This window comes from Amphiura filiformis, chromosome 11, assembly GCF_039555335.1.
Source record: "Amphiura filiformis chromosome 11, Afil_fr2py, whole genome shotgun sequence".
Classification (NCBI taxonomy): domain Eukaryota; kingdom Metazoa; phylum Echinodermata; class Ophiuroidea; order Amphilepidida; family Amphiuridae; genus Amphiura; species Amphiura filiformis.
Window position 1 is genome coordinate 38340188 of NC_092638.1, and position 18550 is coordinate 38358737.

General features: G+C 38.0%; 1 protein-coding gene across 5 annotated transcripts; it reads left to right on the top strand.

Annotated features, from left to right (window-relative positions):
- The first annotated feature begins 1498 nt into the window (after positions 1-1498).
- On the top strand, positions 1499-18448 carry LOC140164816 (SAGA-associated factor 29-like). Of its 5 annotated transcripts, XM_072188188.1 has the most exons (9): positions 1499-1603; positions 7287-7560; positions 8514-8650; positions 10077-10271; positions 11560-11739; positions 12802-12892; positions 14528-14596; positions 16584-16670; positions 16764-18448. In XM_072188188.1, exons 3-9 carry the CDS (start codon positions 8556-8558, stop codon positions 16791-16793), a joined length of 747 nt encoding a protein of 248 aa, XP_072044289.1. In that variant the 5' UTR covers positions 1499-1603; positions 7287-7560; positions 8514-8555; the 3' UTR covers positions 16794-18448. The 5 variants fall into 5 exon arrangements, with proteins under 5 accessions (XP_072044289.1, XP_072044288.1, XP_072044290.1 ...); XM_072188187.1 differs by lacking the exon at positions 16764-18448 and having other exon boundaries at positions 16584-16730; XM_072188189.1 differs by lacking the exons at positions 1499-1603; positions 16764-18448 and adding an exon at positions 4270-4352 and having other exon boundaries at positions 16584-16730.
- The last annotated feature ends 102 nt before the right edge of the window (positions 18449-18550 follow it).

Genomic DNA, 18550 nt, shown 5'->3' on the forward strand with positions numbered 1-18550 from the left:
TAACAAAATCTAAGTCTTTAATTGAAAACAGAGTATGATTGGTATATATAATAACAATATCGCATATACAATAAAATCACACAATGACAGTTTTACTCTATGACTACTTAACCAGCTGTCTTCTTGTTGGTGGTCCTAGAGTTCTTGCAATGTTCTGGACGACTGATGTATTAAATCCTTATTCACTTGTCCTGCGAAATCCAGCTAAAGTCCAGTGTACTCTTGCGTTTATAAATATCCTTGCGTATGAAATCCTCACACGAAAATGATGATGCTTTCTCCAATCTCCTTTGCGCTGCTATCTCCACAAATATATCTCCTTGCGCTGCTTTCTCCTATTGCTTATCTTCTTGCGCTGCTTTCTCCAAAAATGGTGTTTCTTTCACCAATCACTCTTTTTCCAGGGAACCGGTTTCTTTAACACAGCTCCACTGTTTCTTGACAGATGCGTGGCCTTCACAAACCCAGCAAACTCCAGCAATTTGACAGAAGAACTTTTAATCCTTTGATGAGGAAGAGCACTTTTGTGTGCTCGCTGTCTTCTTCGTTGCTGTATTAAAATTAGCTCAATTATTGGCTATATAAACTGGTTAAAATGTACTTCTTTTTGAAGCACGAAGACCATCACACACATGTGGAGTTTTCAATCTCCCATGGCATTCTGTAAAGTCCCAACAAAAGCCTCAAGCTTTTTATAGCAGTACTCATGCAAAACACCCATCATCTATTAATAAACCATTACTTCAATCACATTTTCACAACATTGCTGCAATCTTGGGATTTCCCAAGATTAATTATACACATTCACATTACATCACTTCCTGGGGGGATTTCCTGATGGTGCAACAATGAACTGGGGCTTTCCAAGTTCCAAACATAGATCTGACTTTGTTTACAATAATTTGGGGAATTCCAAAATGACTTTCCACACCATTGTCTTGCACGTACAAGGGGGTTTCCCATCTCATGAAATACTTTCAGCTTGTAAACAAAGTTAAATAATTAAATTAAATTAAATTACTCAGGGCACATCACAACTACAAACTGTGATTTATCACATGTATACATGGGTAGTTATTGGTTTACACCTGTAACAGATGCAATAATGAAATGGTATCAAGTAAAATAATGAATAATGAATAATGAAATGGTCACCTACACAGTCATGAAAAATAATGTAACGGGAAACTGGGAATTGACTTTCATTAGCCTAATGGGAAACCAAATTTCATGAAATTCAGAAATTGCATGTGTTTATCCCAGTGGTTTATCCCCGTGGCCCTCTATTTTTCAACCATGATTTGTTTTCGCTATTTTGTCAAATATTGAATAAAAACAAGAATCTAAGCTAACTGAATGAACTATTAAAAACTGTGCGGGTATTCAAATTCGATTGAGGTCAAGCTATTTAATCTTTTTTTTTTTAAAGACTCTTCTTGTTTAGATTAAAAAAACCCAACTATGCGCCTGCGTTGAGACAGTTTGTCTGATCAATCTTAAGGACAGCCTGGTTGCCAATCAATTATCGCTTCGGCTTTGTGTTGGTTTTCTTCCTGATATTTTATTTAATTTCCATGTCTCATTGTTCATGGTATCCTATAAAGTAAGTAGAGGTAGAAAATTAAATGTAGACTCGTAGACTTTGAATTCACGGGGTTGGAGTGGTACAGTATACAAATACAAGTTATACAACATGTTTTGAGGGGAAGTACTCAAGACAAGACAGTAGTCAACAGTTTCCCACACGTTTGAATGGGGATTGGATACAAGGCGGTAAACGAAGCACACTCTCCCACTGTTCTCGCTGACTATAATAAGGCCAAGTAAAAAATAAAATATGTTTCACGTCCGGGTTTTCGAAAAAAAGGAGGAAGAGGGGGCTTTTTATTTTCTATTTTTTATCGCAAAATTGGTGTAAATACCCATTTTCATACTTAGATAGGGAGGTTCATAAAATTTTGAAGTTCAATATTTTTAGCTGAAAGTTCTTTCATTTGAAAGAGAATTAAATTACCTGAACAATAAGGGGTCAATCATGTTTCTAGTGCATATACTTTTGAAGTTACAGACAAAAATAGTGTCATCAAGTTGCCCAAAATTTTGTGTGTGAAATTGTGACAGCAGGCACATGTACAATGCACACTACTGTATGTGACCCCAGATGCGGACCTCCTATTCTTTACTGTAAGAAAGCTGTTTTGGATGGTCTTGATTTACACACAAATTGCTTTTGAGCTAAATCGAGCGCCGACTTGGTGGAACATGGATTGCACTATGTGATAGTTTATGAATCCAGTATCATGCCAGTACCAACATAAGTCAACATCACTTAGGTTTTGGTTGTCAAAATTAATTTTTAGTGATTTTCTCCATTGAGCCCCACAGTAAAGCCATTTTTGGACCGTATATGCACATTCCACTTCCCTATGGACGAATAGCGCCACCTATAGTGTGTGATGTGAGCTAGCCTAACTTAGAGCTGTTTTTATAGCGTATACAATAATGCCTGGAAAAAGGAGGAGGCCCTTTTTTATTTGTTGTTCTGAGAGTAACACCCCCTCTAATGATCACAAAACCTTCCTAAAATGTTTCTTGTATCTTTAAAGCCAAAGAAAGCATCCCAACTTCCTAGACATATTTTTTGAAAAGTTATAACTGAATTTCAAAAAATAAAAGATATTTGAGGAAACCTCAAAAAGGAAGCGGAGGGGACGTGAAACATGTTTATTTTTTTATTTGGCCTAAGAGGGAATATTATTATGACTCAATCACCCTATCGTCCTGCTGCTGTTGCTTCACACATGCGTGTATTTATAATTATTTTATATTATTTTAATAATACTTTATTAAAACATTTTATCAAATTATAACTGATTGAGTCTCGAGTTATTTTAATAAAAGTTATTAGAAGTCCGTTTGTTTGTTTGTTTATTTATTTATTTATTATTTATTTATTTTTTCTTGGCTTTCTTTCTTTCTTTTAATAAAAGTTATTAATTCCGTTTGTTTATTTATTTATTTATTTATTTTTATTTTTATTTTTTTTATTTCTTGGCTTTCTTTCTTTCTTTTTTACTTCTTCTTTCGTACTTTCTTTCTTCCCCCTCCCCCAATACACAATGTGTTGTTGACAGAGCAAAAATTTGAAAAAAGGTTGCTTTTGGGACGCTAGCGCCTAAAATCCTTTTTTTTTTTTTTTTGCTCTTCACTTTTCAAACGATGCCAGGCAAACACATTTGCTAGTCAGCCAAATTCGCCGATAATGTCAATGCATTTTACATAGAAATTTAAAACTTGTGCCTGAAGAAAGAAACCTACATAAATATGTTTTCTATACTTCACTTGACCCAAATATATGATTTTTTATGGTGATAAGTCACTTTCGCACATGGAATTTTAGAGGATTTTGATAGCAGTTCCATTAAAAAAGCTGCTATCATAATGAGACTAAGATCTAGAAACACCCCGAAATGCCGTTTTGGGGAATTTTGCTAGCTGAATCTTTTTGACATTGTTTGATGAAAGTCAATCTTTGACAAGATGTAACTTTGCTACGGAAAGTGCTATGAAACAAACGTTACAGCTTTGGCTTTGTTTACTCAAGGGCTTTCATCTGATATATAAAATGATGCAGTTTGATGGCAAATTTGAACTCACCTAGCATACCTAACTAATATCATATGTGACCATCCAGCACAACTGAGCCCTGCAGTCGCCAATCATCATTTTTGAGATATTCAACCAAACTATTCTGCTTGAAATTAGCTTTAAAATGTATATCATGTCTACTTACTTGACATTTAAGTAGTGAAAAATCAATAAAACAGTCAAGAAATCCTTTGTTTCCTATTGTTTATTGTTAAGTTCAATGGAGCATATCTCAATAGTGGTACTGGCGACATCCGGGCTCAGTTGTGGTGGATAGTTAGCCCGAGGTACATGTACTCGCAGTCGCACCTCCGTCAGTGGCGTCACTACGATTTCCACTGTCCTTCTCCGTACGAAGGTTTGAGACTCCTGAGCATATCTGGTCCAGGGTACACATAAAATACCACTTTTTCTCATAAATACCACTTCCTACCATTCCTCGCATGAAGATGAGACCTAAACAAAACATATTTGGTGCATGTTCGTAAATTTTGAGCACATTTGAGGTAAAAGACCAGACTTGTGACTGTTATCGTGTTTTGAATTTTTCCTATAAATAGATGCCGTCAGTGTGGCGTCATCACCGCTGACGTGAGTTCACGGTGCCCGCTTTTTTACGTCACGTAGGGCATTCATGGCCCTAGTGAGGAAGGAACAGGGCCAAGATGTTTCGGGCTAGTGGATAGTCACATATTAGACATACAGTAGGTATGACAGGGAAACCTCAGTTAACATATTTTGCTAGTCAGCCAAAATGGCCTAAACCGGCAATACAAATATACATTGAAATTTAAAAGAACCGCTTGCTCAAGGAAACCTTCATAAATATGTTGTCTATACTTCACTTGACCCAAATATGATTTTTTTTGGTGATGAGAGACTCGCACATGGAATTTCAGTCATGAGACTAAGATCTAGAAACACCCCCGTAAATGCTGTTTTTGGGAATTTTGCTAGCAGAATCTTTTTGATGAAAGTCAATCTTTGACTAGATGTAACTTTGTTACGGAAAGTGCTGTGCCAAAAACCGGGGACAAAAAAGTTTTCAGTGTTGGCTTTCTTTACCCAAGGGCTTTAATTTGGTATATAAAATGATGCAGTTTAATGGCAAATTTGAATTCACCGACATACCCCCAGACAAACGAGAACCTAGACCAATAACTTTGACTCGCGTAGTGAAGCCGACACTGCTTAGCAACGAATTTGACGGGACGCATACCCGGACGCAAACAAGCAGACATGTTCGCGTCTATGGAACATGTTGCATTTGACGCGGCGATAACAGCGCAGTAATCACGCAAACGAGCATGTCAAACATGTATGCGATATTTCTCCACGCCTAGTAACCCCGTCAATCCGTCAATATCACCTTGGATACGGGGCTTCACCTCCCGCTGTGGTAAAGGATGGGCAGTAATAGGTCTAGGTGGTATGTCTATGGACATACCTACATACAGTGTATGAGCATATGAGAGGGCGAGATGGCCGAGCGGTTAAGGCGTTGCGCTGTCGGCCAGGAGATGTGATCGGCGAGGGTTCAAGCCTTGGGCTTGCTAGCTTGCCTTAGGTGAAATTTCTCTTCCCTCCCAAAAAGTTCCTATATATGGTCGGGATTCGGAAGCCTTCAATTAAGTTCAGTTATTTAATTTCAGAATTTAATTGTAGAATTTCAATTTCTTCTCGTCCCCATACACTGCTTAGCACATGCAGATATACATACTATGTAGGTAGTGTATGTGCTTAAATCCGTGATTCGGAAGTCACGTAAAACCATTGGTCCCGTGACCCGTGTTCAGAATGATTCATCCCTGTGCATGTTAAAGTGTCAGAGCTAATCGAAAAAAAGAGAAGGGACCATCCCGGTTCTGATATCTGCACTCAATCCTAGGTTCCAGGATAAGTTGGTGAAGTACAGTATATCCAGGGACAGACTTAGGTTTCAGTTTTCTACTGGCCCTCTGGGCCAGTGAAATGGCAAATCTAGTGGCCCTGCAATAAAGAGGTTAAAAAAATGTGGTTTGAAAGATAAAAAATGAAAAAGTAAATTTTTAGGTGATTTTTTCAGTCTGGACAACTTGACCCTACTTCCTATAGTTTTTCAATGCCATATTTGATTCTCATGCAATTTCCTTTCAGGAAATGTATACTTTTGATAGGGTGAGGTACATATGTAAAATGTTATGTTGATTTCAAGCTCGAAAGATGTAAATACCGTATTGTTTGTAATAAACGCTCCCCCCTCTAATAAACGCCCCCCTCCAATGTTTCTGTGAAAAATTGACAAAAATGCGAACATTTCCATGACATATCGTGTAGGTAAGCTTAAAACTTGCATCAGTCATGTCAGTCACGATCGCTAAATTGAATGGACAAAACCTATTATGACTCAACTCCCATCCATTTCATTGCCTAATTATGGTAGAATTTCACTGATTCCATGCACTTACAGGTGTAATTTTGTTGTATTCCCCACGAAAATATCATTTTCCGTGGGCGCCGCCATCATGTATAGTGTAAATCCCTCCTTTTAATAGGAGCACCATCGGGAAATTGAACACGATTTTTAAGCTTTTATCACTGACAATTCACTTCCAATAAACGCCCCCCTTTTGGAAAAATGCAACGCCCCTGGGGCGTTTATTACAAACAATACGGTATGCTCAAAAAGGCTGCGCAACGCAAAATGGGGCGAGCTCAAGACACGTAGCCGTATATCAAGAATTAAAAAAAAATCAAAATTATTTGATATGAGAAGGCATTCCTCATTTTCAAAATTTAATTTGATATGTCTGATGTGCTCTCAGGTCCCACAAAAAATATATGGAAACGTCACTATCCCAGCCCTTAAAGTTATAGCAAACTCAACATTTTAATTTGTTTTGTACTGAATAATCAATGTAGAGAGTGTAGTCACTAACACAAGTTCAGTCAGTAGTCCTGTCTTTTTAGTTCCAAAAGTTCAAAAGGTTCAAATATGCGGTATTTGCGGTATCACTATCATCATCCGATAGAGCACGGAAGATGGAGCAGAAACTGTGTAAATATGTCCATCACTGATTATTTTTATATCTTGTCTCATATATCCCGGCTCAAAAATCTAGTGGCCCACCGGGCCAGTGTTGTTGGAAGTTTACTGGCCCGACGCAAAATCCACTGGCGCGGGGCCACCGGGCCACTGCTAAAATCTGTCCCGCGGACACTCACATGGAGGCCGTAGGCCGACGATGGCTGTGAGTGATATCAGAAAAAATAGCCCTGAAGGAGGGATGATTGGTGAGTGGGTGAAATCAGAGAAGATGGTGCATTATAGTATCTGGCATGTGCAGTGGTCTGCTTTGACTTGAATGGGGTGACGGTTAAATAATATATGCAATGATTCCACTCACTATCCATGGATGCCAAGGACTTGCAGCAAGTCTATAGGTGTCAGTGCATTAATTTAGCTTGACATGTACTTCAGGTGTCAGTTCATTTCTGTATGTATAGTAAACTACCAGATACTGTCTGTGGTCTCATACAAGTTCAACAGCGCCCGACTTCAGCTATAAAATTTGAGTGTTGATCATGATCCTAATTTCTTCTCTCTCCTACTCGATAATACAAAACCCTTTTATCCATACCAATTGTTCATTCTGCAGATTTCTAAATGATAGCAGCTGTTCTTGGATTTTTCTCCAAAAAGATGAGACGTGCCAAAGCCATCGCCACAGCCAATGTCACCTCCAACTCTTCCACCTCCTCAACAGCTTCGGCAGAGAAAGCCGTAGTTAGTAGTAATGCATCACAAGCCAGCAACTCGCCTGCCTGCGGCAGAGACACCTCACGCCTACTCAGGACCCGGCTACAGTCATACAGGATTCACTGAAAGAATTACACGGACTGATTAGGGAAACCCAAGGAGAAAGGTCAAAGGTCAGTGCCATATAATGTCTGTATAGAAATATTGGATGCATATTTGCAATATTGGGCTTGTACTCCTGTTGAAATCCATACACTCCCTATGGATGATATGACCATAACCTTCTACACAGGGATGTGTAGATTTCAAGTGGAGTTGTTGCCAATTCAGGTAACACCAATTGAAATTCACACTCCCTGTGTAGAAGATTCAAAGGTCATATCTTCCACTGGGGGTGTATTGATGTCAAATGGAATAGCCCATTGCATGTGTATGGTTTGTTTTTAGATAATATGAATGTAATATTGCATTAGATGAAATGATCAAATTAAAACCAGCAGCCAATACCTGTACCCTTTAGCTCTGATTTAAAACCTAACATGTTGAAAGTGGTTAAGAATTAAAGAAACGAGTGATCTAAAACCTAAGGAAGTAACAAAATCAAAAGTTGCTCTTTCATGTTCTAATCAATGGAAAGCACAGCGCTAGTTTTAATGTGCTAATCAATGGAAAGCATCTAGTTCTCTTGTTCAAAAACACTCTGTGTAGAAATCGACATAGAGCATGTATGGAGCAAAACTGCAACTTTTGAATTCGCATCTTCCATGGGTTTTGGGTCATTGTGGTTTTACTTCTTAATCAATTTTAACCAATGAGGTCTTAAATCTGAGCTAAAATTGCAGCTATTGGCTTCTGGGTCTAATTATGACATATCTGTCTTTGTTTAGGATATACAGGTGTAAAAATAACTGGTACCTTAACTGTTTCGCAGACTGTAGCCGTACATTAAAAATATTTATGTTTTACCACAAACAGTAATGTGATCAGGGCAGAAATTGATTCTGCAACCAGTCACATACACACCTACATGTACGCCACTACCAAATTCCAGGTGAAAACAAAGTGTATGCAAAAGTGTGTTATGTTAAAAATCTATTACCATACATGTGCTCTTTTATATATGCAGGGAGATACCAACCTAACCAATATTGGTAAGACACACGAGAGGATGCAGAGTGAACAGAAAATGATGTCACCATACTATAGAACCAAACTGAAAGGACTCTACACTACTGCATCTTCTGACTCAGAGAAGGAAGCAGAGTGAGTAACCTATGATAGGGGTTGGGGTGCCGGTGGTAGGGGCAGGGTGGGCTTGATATCATTGTGTGGTTACCAATATTGATAAGACACATGAGAGGATGCAGAGTGAACAGAAAATGATGTCACCATACTATAGAACCAAACTGAAAGGACTCTACACTACTGCATCTTCTGACTCGGAGAAGGAAGCAGAGTGAGTAACCTATGATAGGGGTTGGGGTGCCAGTGGTAGGGGCAGGGTGGGCTTGATATCATTGTGTGGTTACCAATATTGATAAGACACATGAGAGGATGCAGAGTGAACAGAAAATGATGTCACCATACTATAGGTGACCCCGGAGTGACGTCACAAGCCGTTGACCTCCGTTGACAACAAATCCGATTCAGAAGTCAAATTTGTAGTTTTCTGTGGTTTGTCCCTTTTCAAATCGGCCAAAATACTACCATTTCTATAACTTCTCGACATGGGGCCTCCAGCCAACAACAAAAATAAAGACTCTCCTCTACATGTTCATGTGTTCAGCTTCACATAAAATGCAATTTTCGCCAAGTATTTAACCCTTTTTTTACCGAAATCGGCCCGAAATATGCTTGATTCGAGGTCAAAACAAAATGTCAACAAACTGAATCAGCCTCTGTTACAAGTCTTCAACTAGTCGCACTGCTCCACGGTCTATTGTGGGTTGAAAAGCGTAAGTGTAGGCACTGTAGCGTCATGTAAAATAAGTACCCGGATGGCCGGGGTCACCTATAGAACCAAACTGAAAGGACTGTACACTACTGCATCTTCTGACTTGGAGAAGGAAGCAGAGTGAGTATTAGCATAGGATAGGGGTGTGTGGTTGGGGTAGGTGGGGGATGATGATAAGGTTTCCAATATTGGTGTGACATGTGAGAGAATGCTGACTGAACCGAAAATTATAGATTACCATAGTTTAGAACCAAACTAAAAGGACTGTACACTCTGCATATTCTGACTTGGAAAAGGAAGCAGTCGAGTGAGTAGCATATGATGATAGGGGTAGGGCCAAAGGTGGGGTCATGGGGTAGGTGGGAATGATAAGCTTGGATTGTGAACACATACCCAAAAATGAATACCAAATTTGACAAAAAAGGTACCGGCTACCAAAAATCTACACATTTTCGATTATTACTGTTGAAAATTACAGTCAATTTGCCCATTTCTGGACAAATTTTGCTGAAAAACAATGAAGAGTGTGCAATTTTATTAGTTTTGGAGAGAAAATTTTGACAACCCACCCCATATCTAAACCAGTTTTCTGTAAATTGCAACCCAAAGATATACTAAAAAGCCTGAAAATGCATCCCAAACCTGCTGCAGATTCCCCTGTACATACCCAAACAGTTACAAATACTATACTGCATCTGCTGACTGAACTTCTGTCCAATTTTGTCCTTGTTATAGTTTGCTTCGTAAATGCTTGGAAAAGATCGCCCAAATCAAGGCTGTACGAAATGAGCAACGTTTGTTAGCCAAGAACTCTGGCATGTACGCGGACGGGGAAGGACCAAGGAAAACCATGCGACGTGGAGTGTTGATGACTATGCTACAACAGGCGGCCCTCACTTTGCCTTTGTGGATTGGTAGAGGCACTGAGAGGTAAGATGTGATAATTACACTAATACCATACTGGTGCGAGTTTAGTCCCACCTTCTATGATTAAGTCCCACCCCCTAAGGATAATGCAAAAAAATACTGCTAGTTTAAGGCTGAATTGAATACCTGAGTGGAAGAAGGGACGAACTCCATCAAACTGTTTTTGATGTAGTAAGAAAATACTTCATATTTGGAAAAGTTTTATAGACAGAATGTTTTCATCTTCAGGGGACATTTAATATATGAACATACAACATTACAAAACATTCCAAATTATATATGATGTTTCCATGGCGATGGTACAGGTCTTAATACAAGCTGGAGTTGGGCCTTTCTTCCACTAACATACTGCAAGTGCCAGTTCCGTAAGTAGATGTGTTATAAATAGCTACAGAAATTTGGTAATTATCCATTAATTGCACAAGTAGAAGCATGTAATATGTTAGCAAGAAAGTTTATTGCAGTGAAAAGCAGATTTCATGGATGAACAATATTCCTCTTTACCCCAATATTTGTGCAAGAAGGGGCCAAATCCATGGAGTTGGGCCTTTCTGCCATGAAAACCATGATTACATGTATGTAGAAGACTATTTAGAGAGTGGATTTTGACTCATCTTTCACACACAAGGAAGAACAGTCTGCTCATCACAATAAAATGGTGGGTCTAACTCATTTTGTAAAAAATTGGAGTTGGGCCCTTCTTCCACTCAGGTATTGAATTTCAAGCTTGTACAAATATGTGACCCCTCGGCACAACTGAGCCCTGAAGTCGCCAATCATCATTTTTGAGATATTTAACCAAAATATTCTGCTTGAAATTAGCTTTAAAATGATGTATATCATGTCTATAGTACTTGACATTTAAGTAGTGAAAATCAATAAAACAGTCAATAAATCCTTTGTTTCCTATTGTTTATTGTTAAGTTCGATGGAGCATATCTCAATAGTGGCACTGGCGACATCCGGGCTCAGTTGTGCCGAGGGGTCACATATGGCACTTTGGAACGACTACTATATTTGCAGTAAAACCAGGCAGTAAATGGGTCTATACTCACTCAGTTCAGTAGCTTAGTAGGGTAGTGCCAGCTGAATGCCATGTGTGCAGGGTGTTGTGTATGTAATGTGAAATAACTTATACACAGAAGTATGACATTCAAATTAAAGCATAGACTTATTTCAAAATAAGTTTTCATAATTTTGGAATACTTAGGCATTTATTTCAATTAAAAAAAAGAAGGGTAAGTCATGGCTGAGTACTAATATGAACATCCACTCATTGTATTTCATTCAGCCCACCACCTTTATGTGGTTGCATGCCTGCCGAGGCCAACTACATAGCCAAACCCGGTGACAAGATTGCAGCACGGGTGAAGAGTGACGGTGATGAGAACTGGATACTTGCTGAAGTTATCTCGTTCAATACCAACTCCAATAAATATACCATAGATGATATCGATGAAGAAGGAAAAGAGTAAGTAACATTAATGACTTGTACCCACCATCACATTTGACATTAATACCCTTTTTGTCACCTTAATTGACAGCCATATCTTTCAGACTTGGTGAACTTTTACACCAGCTTCTACAATTTGCAGACTGCACAACTCTTCATATTATTTCAGTTGTCCAACTACCACCATATGATATACACTATGGACAAGATCACATACTTTGTTAAAGTACCTATTTGGTTCCAGTCAAGTTCACTAACATGTGTTTAATTGATTCCATGCATCACTATAAGATGCTACCCAGCAAGTCGATATGACCAATCCCTTTTATGGTCAAATTATCGACCAGTGAAAACAAAACGAATACTAAAGTGCAATCCTCTTTGTTCTAAGGGGAAAAGGGCCATAAACATGCAATTTTGTGTGTTTTCTTACAATTGTAGTGGCACAAGTCTAAGCATTCAAGATCTTTATTATAGGCTAAGAGTGAGCTCTAAAACTTTATATTTTATGTCATTTTTGATAATTGGTTATTGACAATATCAGAAAATGTGTTTTCCAAAAGTTAAAATGCATAATTTGAAATTAGTCTTTGTACAAGTCTTTGGGCCTGATTGTCACAGCATACAAAAAACACCCTAAAACACATGTTTTTGGCCATTATTTCCAAAAATAAACAAAATATTAAAATTTAACTTTGTTAGAACTAAATAATAAAGGATTAGGATTTAGCTGCGTTTCATTTGGCAAAACTGGATGGTTTTTTTAAATTCCAAAACATTAGTGCTGTATTTTTCTGGAATAGAGAGTAGTACCTGGGGTTAGTGGCAAAATAAATTAATTCTATATTTTAGGTTGAACTTGAATAGTTCATTATCATACAGTATTTCACCACTCTCATCGATTTGGGAGGACATAGTTCCATGTATATGTGACCTGCTTGAATTGATCGTCCAATGTTAGTGCAAATTCATTTAGGTGAAGGCTCTAGCAGTTAGTCATTTGAATTTTTAAAAAAAATTACACTTACTGGATTCAATAGGTTTATGTTTTATTATTGTTATTTTTTAAAAATATTATAGGCATGTTTTATCAAAACGACGAGTAATTCCACTGCCGCTGATGAAAGCTAATCCTGAAACAAATCCAGAGGCACTGTTTAAGAAAGGCACGGTAAGTCATGGGCTAATATGGTGTACCCCCTCTATGAGGAAAGTTTGAGCCACTTTAAAGACTCACTATGTGTTCGCTGTGGAATATGAAAATTTTGTTGGAAGGTGCGAAATGACAAGTATGAAGTAAGGTTTGCTATTTTAAGCGCATGAATCTTGTGTATTTATCAACATAGCAAACCCTCAACATGGGAACTTTCCGCATAGTAGGTTAACTGCTAATGGGTATGATGGAGATAGGATTAACTAGAATGTTTGTAAAAGCTGTGATTTCAGGTTCTTTTTAAACAATTCCAATAAAATCTAGATGCTTTAATTAATCCCATCACTAGTGGTTTCTTCAGACTGGCAATTAACCCATCATACTGGGTGCTGCTTCCTTTTATAGGCAATTGTTGTTAGAGGATGTGATGAGTAATCGATCAAGGATATTATACGCTGGCGAAGTTACGTAATAATCGGATTAACTACCATAGCAATAGGTGAAAACAATTTTTGAATATACCGCGCTGCACTGATACGTTCATGCGGTACCTCTTCATTGAACCATATCATGCTGATTACTTGCACCTGTAAGATTAGTATCTTTGAAAAGACCAGTATTGTATTCAATCTATGATTGCAGACATACACAGGTGATGAGTGTAACCTGCTTGTAGTGTAGCGCGATATGTTCAAAATTGTTTTCACCTATTGCTATGGTAATTAATCCGATTAATTACGTAACTTCGCCAGCGTATCGAGTTTGTAGGTCTCTCATCCATCTTTTAACTGTCAACAACCTGAGGGTCATTTGGTCTGCGCATGCATCTTGGTTGTGGCAATGGGCAAAAAAGAGAGGGTGTATGTGGATGACCTGAAGGTGTTAAGGGTCAGGACAGGGTTGCTGGTTGTCTGGATCTGGCTTGGGGGGTCTTTGTATATGTTCTGGATGGCAGCCCCCCCTTTCTATTGCTATGTATGCTGCCAGCCAAAAATATAAAAGAGACTGAAATATTATATCGTTAATTGCTGCCATATCAGTTTGGGGGCAATGGTAATAAACGGACGTCTCTGATTTCAAAGACGGGTCAGTGATTTCACATACGGGGGTCTGTGATATCACATACGTCGAGCTTTGTTGACAGCTGGGCACTCGATGCAGCACATCGGAACGAAGCTGAGTGTATTAGAATAAGCTTTCCTATGTTTAGAAAATATCTACCTGTGCAAAAATTATATCTATCTGTGCAAATTCTGACAAATGGTCCCAGAACACACTTAGATTGCAATGGCCAAAATCAAATGTTTTGAAGTAAAAAAAATCCCAATTTTACTATCCAATTCATGAATTGGATAGTAAAATTAACAGGCACTCAACATGCTCAACTTGGGCTAGCTACAACCCTGATATTAGGCCTATACACAAAATTATTCCCACTGCGCTGGCACGCTTCATCAAAATTACTTATATCGTTATGCGACTGGGTTTTGAAACTAGAGAGTATGTGATTTATGAGACGTCTCTGAAATATGATACTGTTATGTGACATGACGCTTCAAGAGTATTTGATATCAGAGACGTCTTTGAATTAGCAGTGCCCCCGAACTGATATAGCTTTAATGTTTTAAATTTGGTTTTGTGCTTTCTTTGTAGCTTGTGATGGCTTTATATCCACAAACAACTTGTTTCTACAGAGCTCTTATTGATGAACCTCCAACTGGAGTAAGTACTAGTATGCTTAACTGTATGGTTGTTAATTCCCCATACTGATTATAATGCTAGATTACTATATATGAATTGGCATGTGCCAGTCATTCAACCCACGCCACATCTGATATAGCACAATAAGGCCATTTACAGTGCAGAAGTAAATAGCATATCGATAGGCAAGTCCCTTGCCTTTGATAAATATTGATGTCAACTCATATATAAATCATTCCTATAGAAGTTTGACAAGGAATTGATAGTTACATTTACAAGAAACATTAACATGTTCTTTTTCCATGAATGCTTGAAGGGTCAATATTTTATGTTTACATAAGTCTTAAGAATTTGATTTTCCAAATATACAGGGTGTCCCAGAAAAAATTAAGTTGAGAAAAAGACATCAGAATCAAACAATTTAAAATGAAGCTCATAGCCAATTTCATTGTGCATTACCTACGCAAATTTTATTTGATTCGGTCAACTGGTTGCAAAGAAATTAACGATTACATATTGTGCGCAATCCTGCGCATTAATGCAGTTCATTCCAAGTTTGATCACCAGGCGCTTTTTCCATACTCGCTCACCGCTTCCTAAAGTTTGTGTATCTCATTAAATTCAGTCCACATTATCTATTTTATAATACGATGGTGTTATGTTATTAAGGGGTACTACACCCTGTGGTAAATTTGTGACTATTTTGCATTTTTCTCAAAAATAATAACACACGGTAACAAAAGTTACGTATATTATTGGGGCAAGGAATCAAATTACTACACTGAAATTTCAGTGACTCAAGACAAATGGTTCAGTATATATGATAGAAAATGAGGTACATCCTAGCGGTACCTTATTTCTTATCATAAATAACAAACCGCTTGTCTTGGGTCACTGAAATTCCAGTGTAGTAATTGGATTCCTTGCCCCTATAATATACATAACTTTAGTTACCACTGTGTTATTAGTTTTTAAGAAAAATGCAAAATAGACACAAATTTATCAAGGGGTGTAGTACCCCCTAATGCTTTCACTAAAGATGAATAACAGTTTGTCCGAGAAAACTTTGATTTCTGCAATTGGAAGCTTTCCAACTTTAATTCTTTAGGTTGCGCAAATATATTTTTATTATTTTAACTTTCCCAAGAACATTTGAGCCAAGAATGACAAAGATCAAGTGCTTACAGATTTTTGATACCATGCAAGTAACATGCAACATTGATGTGTCTTGGAAATATTCAAAAAACATTAATGTGTGAGGGAAAATTTTTAAGCCAGTTGGAATTCTTTATGCAATAATTCTTTATGCAACATTTATATCAGCATTAACAAAAAAAGATATTTACAAGTACCGAGCACCATCTTTAGATGCAAACTTTCATTTTCAATATTGTGCAGGTTTTCTAATTTGAACAAAACCTAATTGAATGTTTTGCAAGAAACAGATTGTTTAAAAAGAACGAAAATGATTTCACAGAACAAGATATGAAGCCCATTGACAGTTAACCATTATACTAGTGTTGAATGATCTTTCTTACAAACTTGATATGAAGTGAATTGACGCATGGGTTATGTAATCGCTCATTTCTTTGCCATCAGCCAACCGATTCCAGTAAAATTGGTGTATAAGATGCAGAATAAGATGGGCTACACGTTGATGTTTAGATTTTTGGATTTTGATGTCCATTTCTCGACTTACGTTCAAATTTATTTGGCCGGTAATTTTTTCTGGGACACCCTGTGTTGGGTCACCTTCCTTTAATACATGTTAACTTGATTTAAAATGTTATTGTTTTTAATTAATTGCATTGAAATTAGTTATGACCGCTCAAGAGTGTGGATTTCACTTGTGTGAATTGCTTACTTCTCCATGTCAATTCATCACAGGAGAATCATGTTCATAAGAGGATACTAATAATACGTAATGATTTGGTATATATACGATGTGAGCATTTAGCCTGTGAGCATTGCTTTGGTATAATTTTACCCTTTACTATATTTCTTACAGCCAATGGAAGACTATCTGGTGTTATTTGAAGACAATTCCTATGCAGATGGTTATTCACCAGCGTTGAAAGTTGCGCAGAGATACGTGGTGCAAATCAAGGAACCTCGCAAGAGATGAACAAAATGTGGACAGTTTCTTAGAGTGAGGGACATTATGACAGGCCTGCTGACCATTTTTGAGGTGCAAATCAAGGAACCTCACAAGAGATGAACAAATGTGGACAGTTTCTTACAGAGTGAGGGACATTATTACAGGCCTGCTGACCATTTTTGAGGTCCGGCCTGGTCAAAAGTAGTAATGACTGTTGACCGTAACAGTATGGAGTAGGGTAGGGTTGCACAATTCATTACGCACTACCTGGAGACTCAAAAATTGAATTCCATCCTGAGGTTCGTATCTGTCAATGAGTTGACTAGATCACAAGGATGTCATTATAGCTAGAGGCAGTAACACAAATAGGTCAATGAGTTACATAAAAATGACCTTGTGTGGTATTTGGTTCCCAGGAAGTGAGTTTTGCCTGAGGCAATTTGTGGTTAAATGTTGATCCCTCACTACAGGAGTTATTACCGTCGATTTGGTTGAAAAAGGAGGCGAGACATGATCAAATCTCACCAGGTAACAAAACGTAATGTAAGATCTACTAAGTAGACTGTAGTCGTAGTCACAACAGTTAGTGGTAACGTATTACAGTTTGTCCACTCTGAAGTACAAAGTGACAACGCGCGCATAAACAGCGTGTTAACAGTGCGTAGTGCTGTGTCTCTGCTGCAGGTATGCGTGCCTTCAAAGTCGGCACAATGTGTGCGTCCGCGTTGTGCATGCACAACCAACTTTGCAAGTTCATCGTCCTCCAGTTTTCGAGGACGCTAATTGGGGCAAATCTGCATTGTTGTGAAAACAGGAACTGTACACAGGGCGGTGGTGGTAATTAATTTTTGCCATCGCTATTGATGACTTTCAAGATACAACTTTTGACAATGATCTGGTGAGTTGACTATCTAATTCCAGAAAGCATAAATACGGCTAAATTTACATCGCATATTGTCTCATGTCTGTGTAAATGTTGTTGATATTGGTCTATATTATGTTATTAGTTTTTGTTAGCAGAATTTAGCATTATTTTGTATTTAGTGTGTACACGTGTTTAACATGTAGCTTGTACTATCCATTGTTTTAACCATACCTTAATAGGCAATAATTCTGCACTTTGGACACTATGGTACCAAACTTTGCCGTTTGAAATTTGCAGGGGAGCTTTTAATCGCTCTCCTTGAGTGCTACAGAAGAGCATTAGGAGAGTATATTTACTGTACTGTATATAATGTGATTATTATTGTTACACCAAAGATAGGCGAGCAATAAAAAGCTCTCCTCAGCTTTACTTGAGGGGAGTGACGGGAGCAATCACTCTAACTCTCCTCAAGCGGCAAAGCCTGATGGTACCCAAGCTTTCATTCAGATTTTGGCTTTAAAATGGGCTATTTCAGTTGCAATGCATACACCCATAAGACATGGCTGGCCTTAATCTTCCACACAGTTCAAATTGGGTACCGAGTGGGCGACTTGAAGTTCACACTCCCAATAATGGAGATTAAAGGACATATCTTCCATAGGGGGTTATGGATCAACTGGAATTGCCCATTATCCTAGTTGCAAATATTTGATGCCCACAAGTCGACTATGGACTAGGCTACTAAAAAGCTGCAAACCGTGCAAGTCTGTTGATATAGTGATATCATATTGCAAGCTGTTTACTCTAGTTCAGAGGTCCGATGCGCAACGCATGTTAGACCAGGTCCAATGTTCGACCTGGTCCCATTGTGGGACATATTCAGGGAGTTAAGGTTATTAATTATTTTAAACTGTTGTGATTTGGTAGTTCACAGCATCTTACGAATGGTAGTGCGCTTTGGCAAAAAACTGCATTGCTCAATTCATAGCGGCGTGTAGAAGAATTAAAATAT

Coding starts and splice junctions, on each gene's coding strand:
- LOC140164816 (XM_072188188.1), top strand. CDS start 8,556: ATGCAGAGTGAACAGAAAATGATGTCACCATACTATAGAACCAAACTG. Junction 10,272..11,559: donor ATTGGTAGAGGCACTGAGAG/GTAAGATGTGAT, acceptor TATTTCATTCAG/CCCACCACCTTTATGTGGTT. Junction 16,671..16,763: donor AAGTTGCGCAGAGATACGTG/GTGCAAATCAAG, acceptor ACCATTTTTGAG/GTGCAAATCAAGGAACCTCA.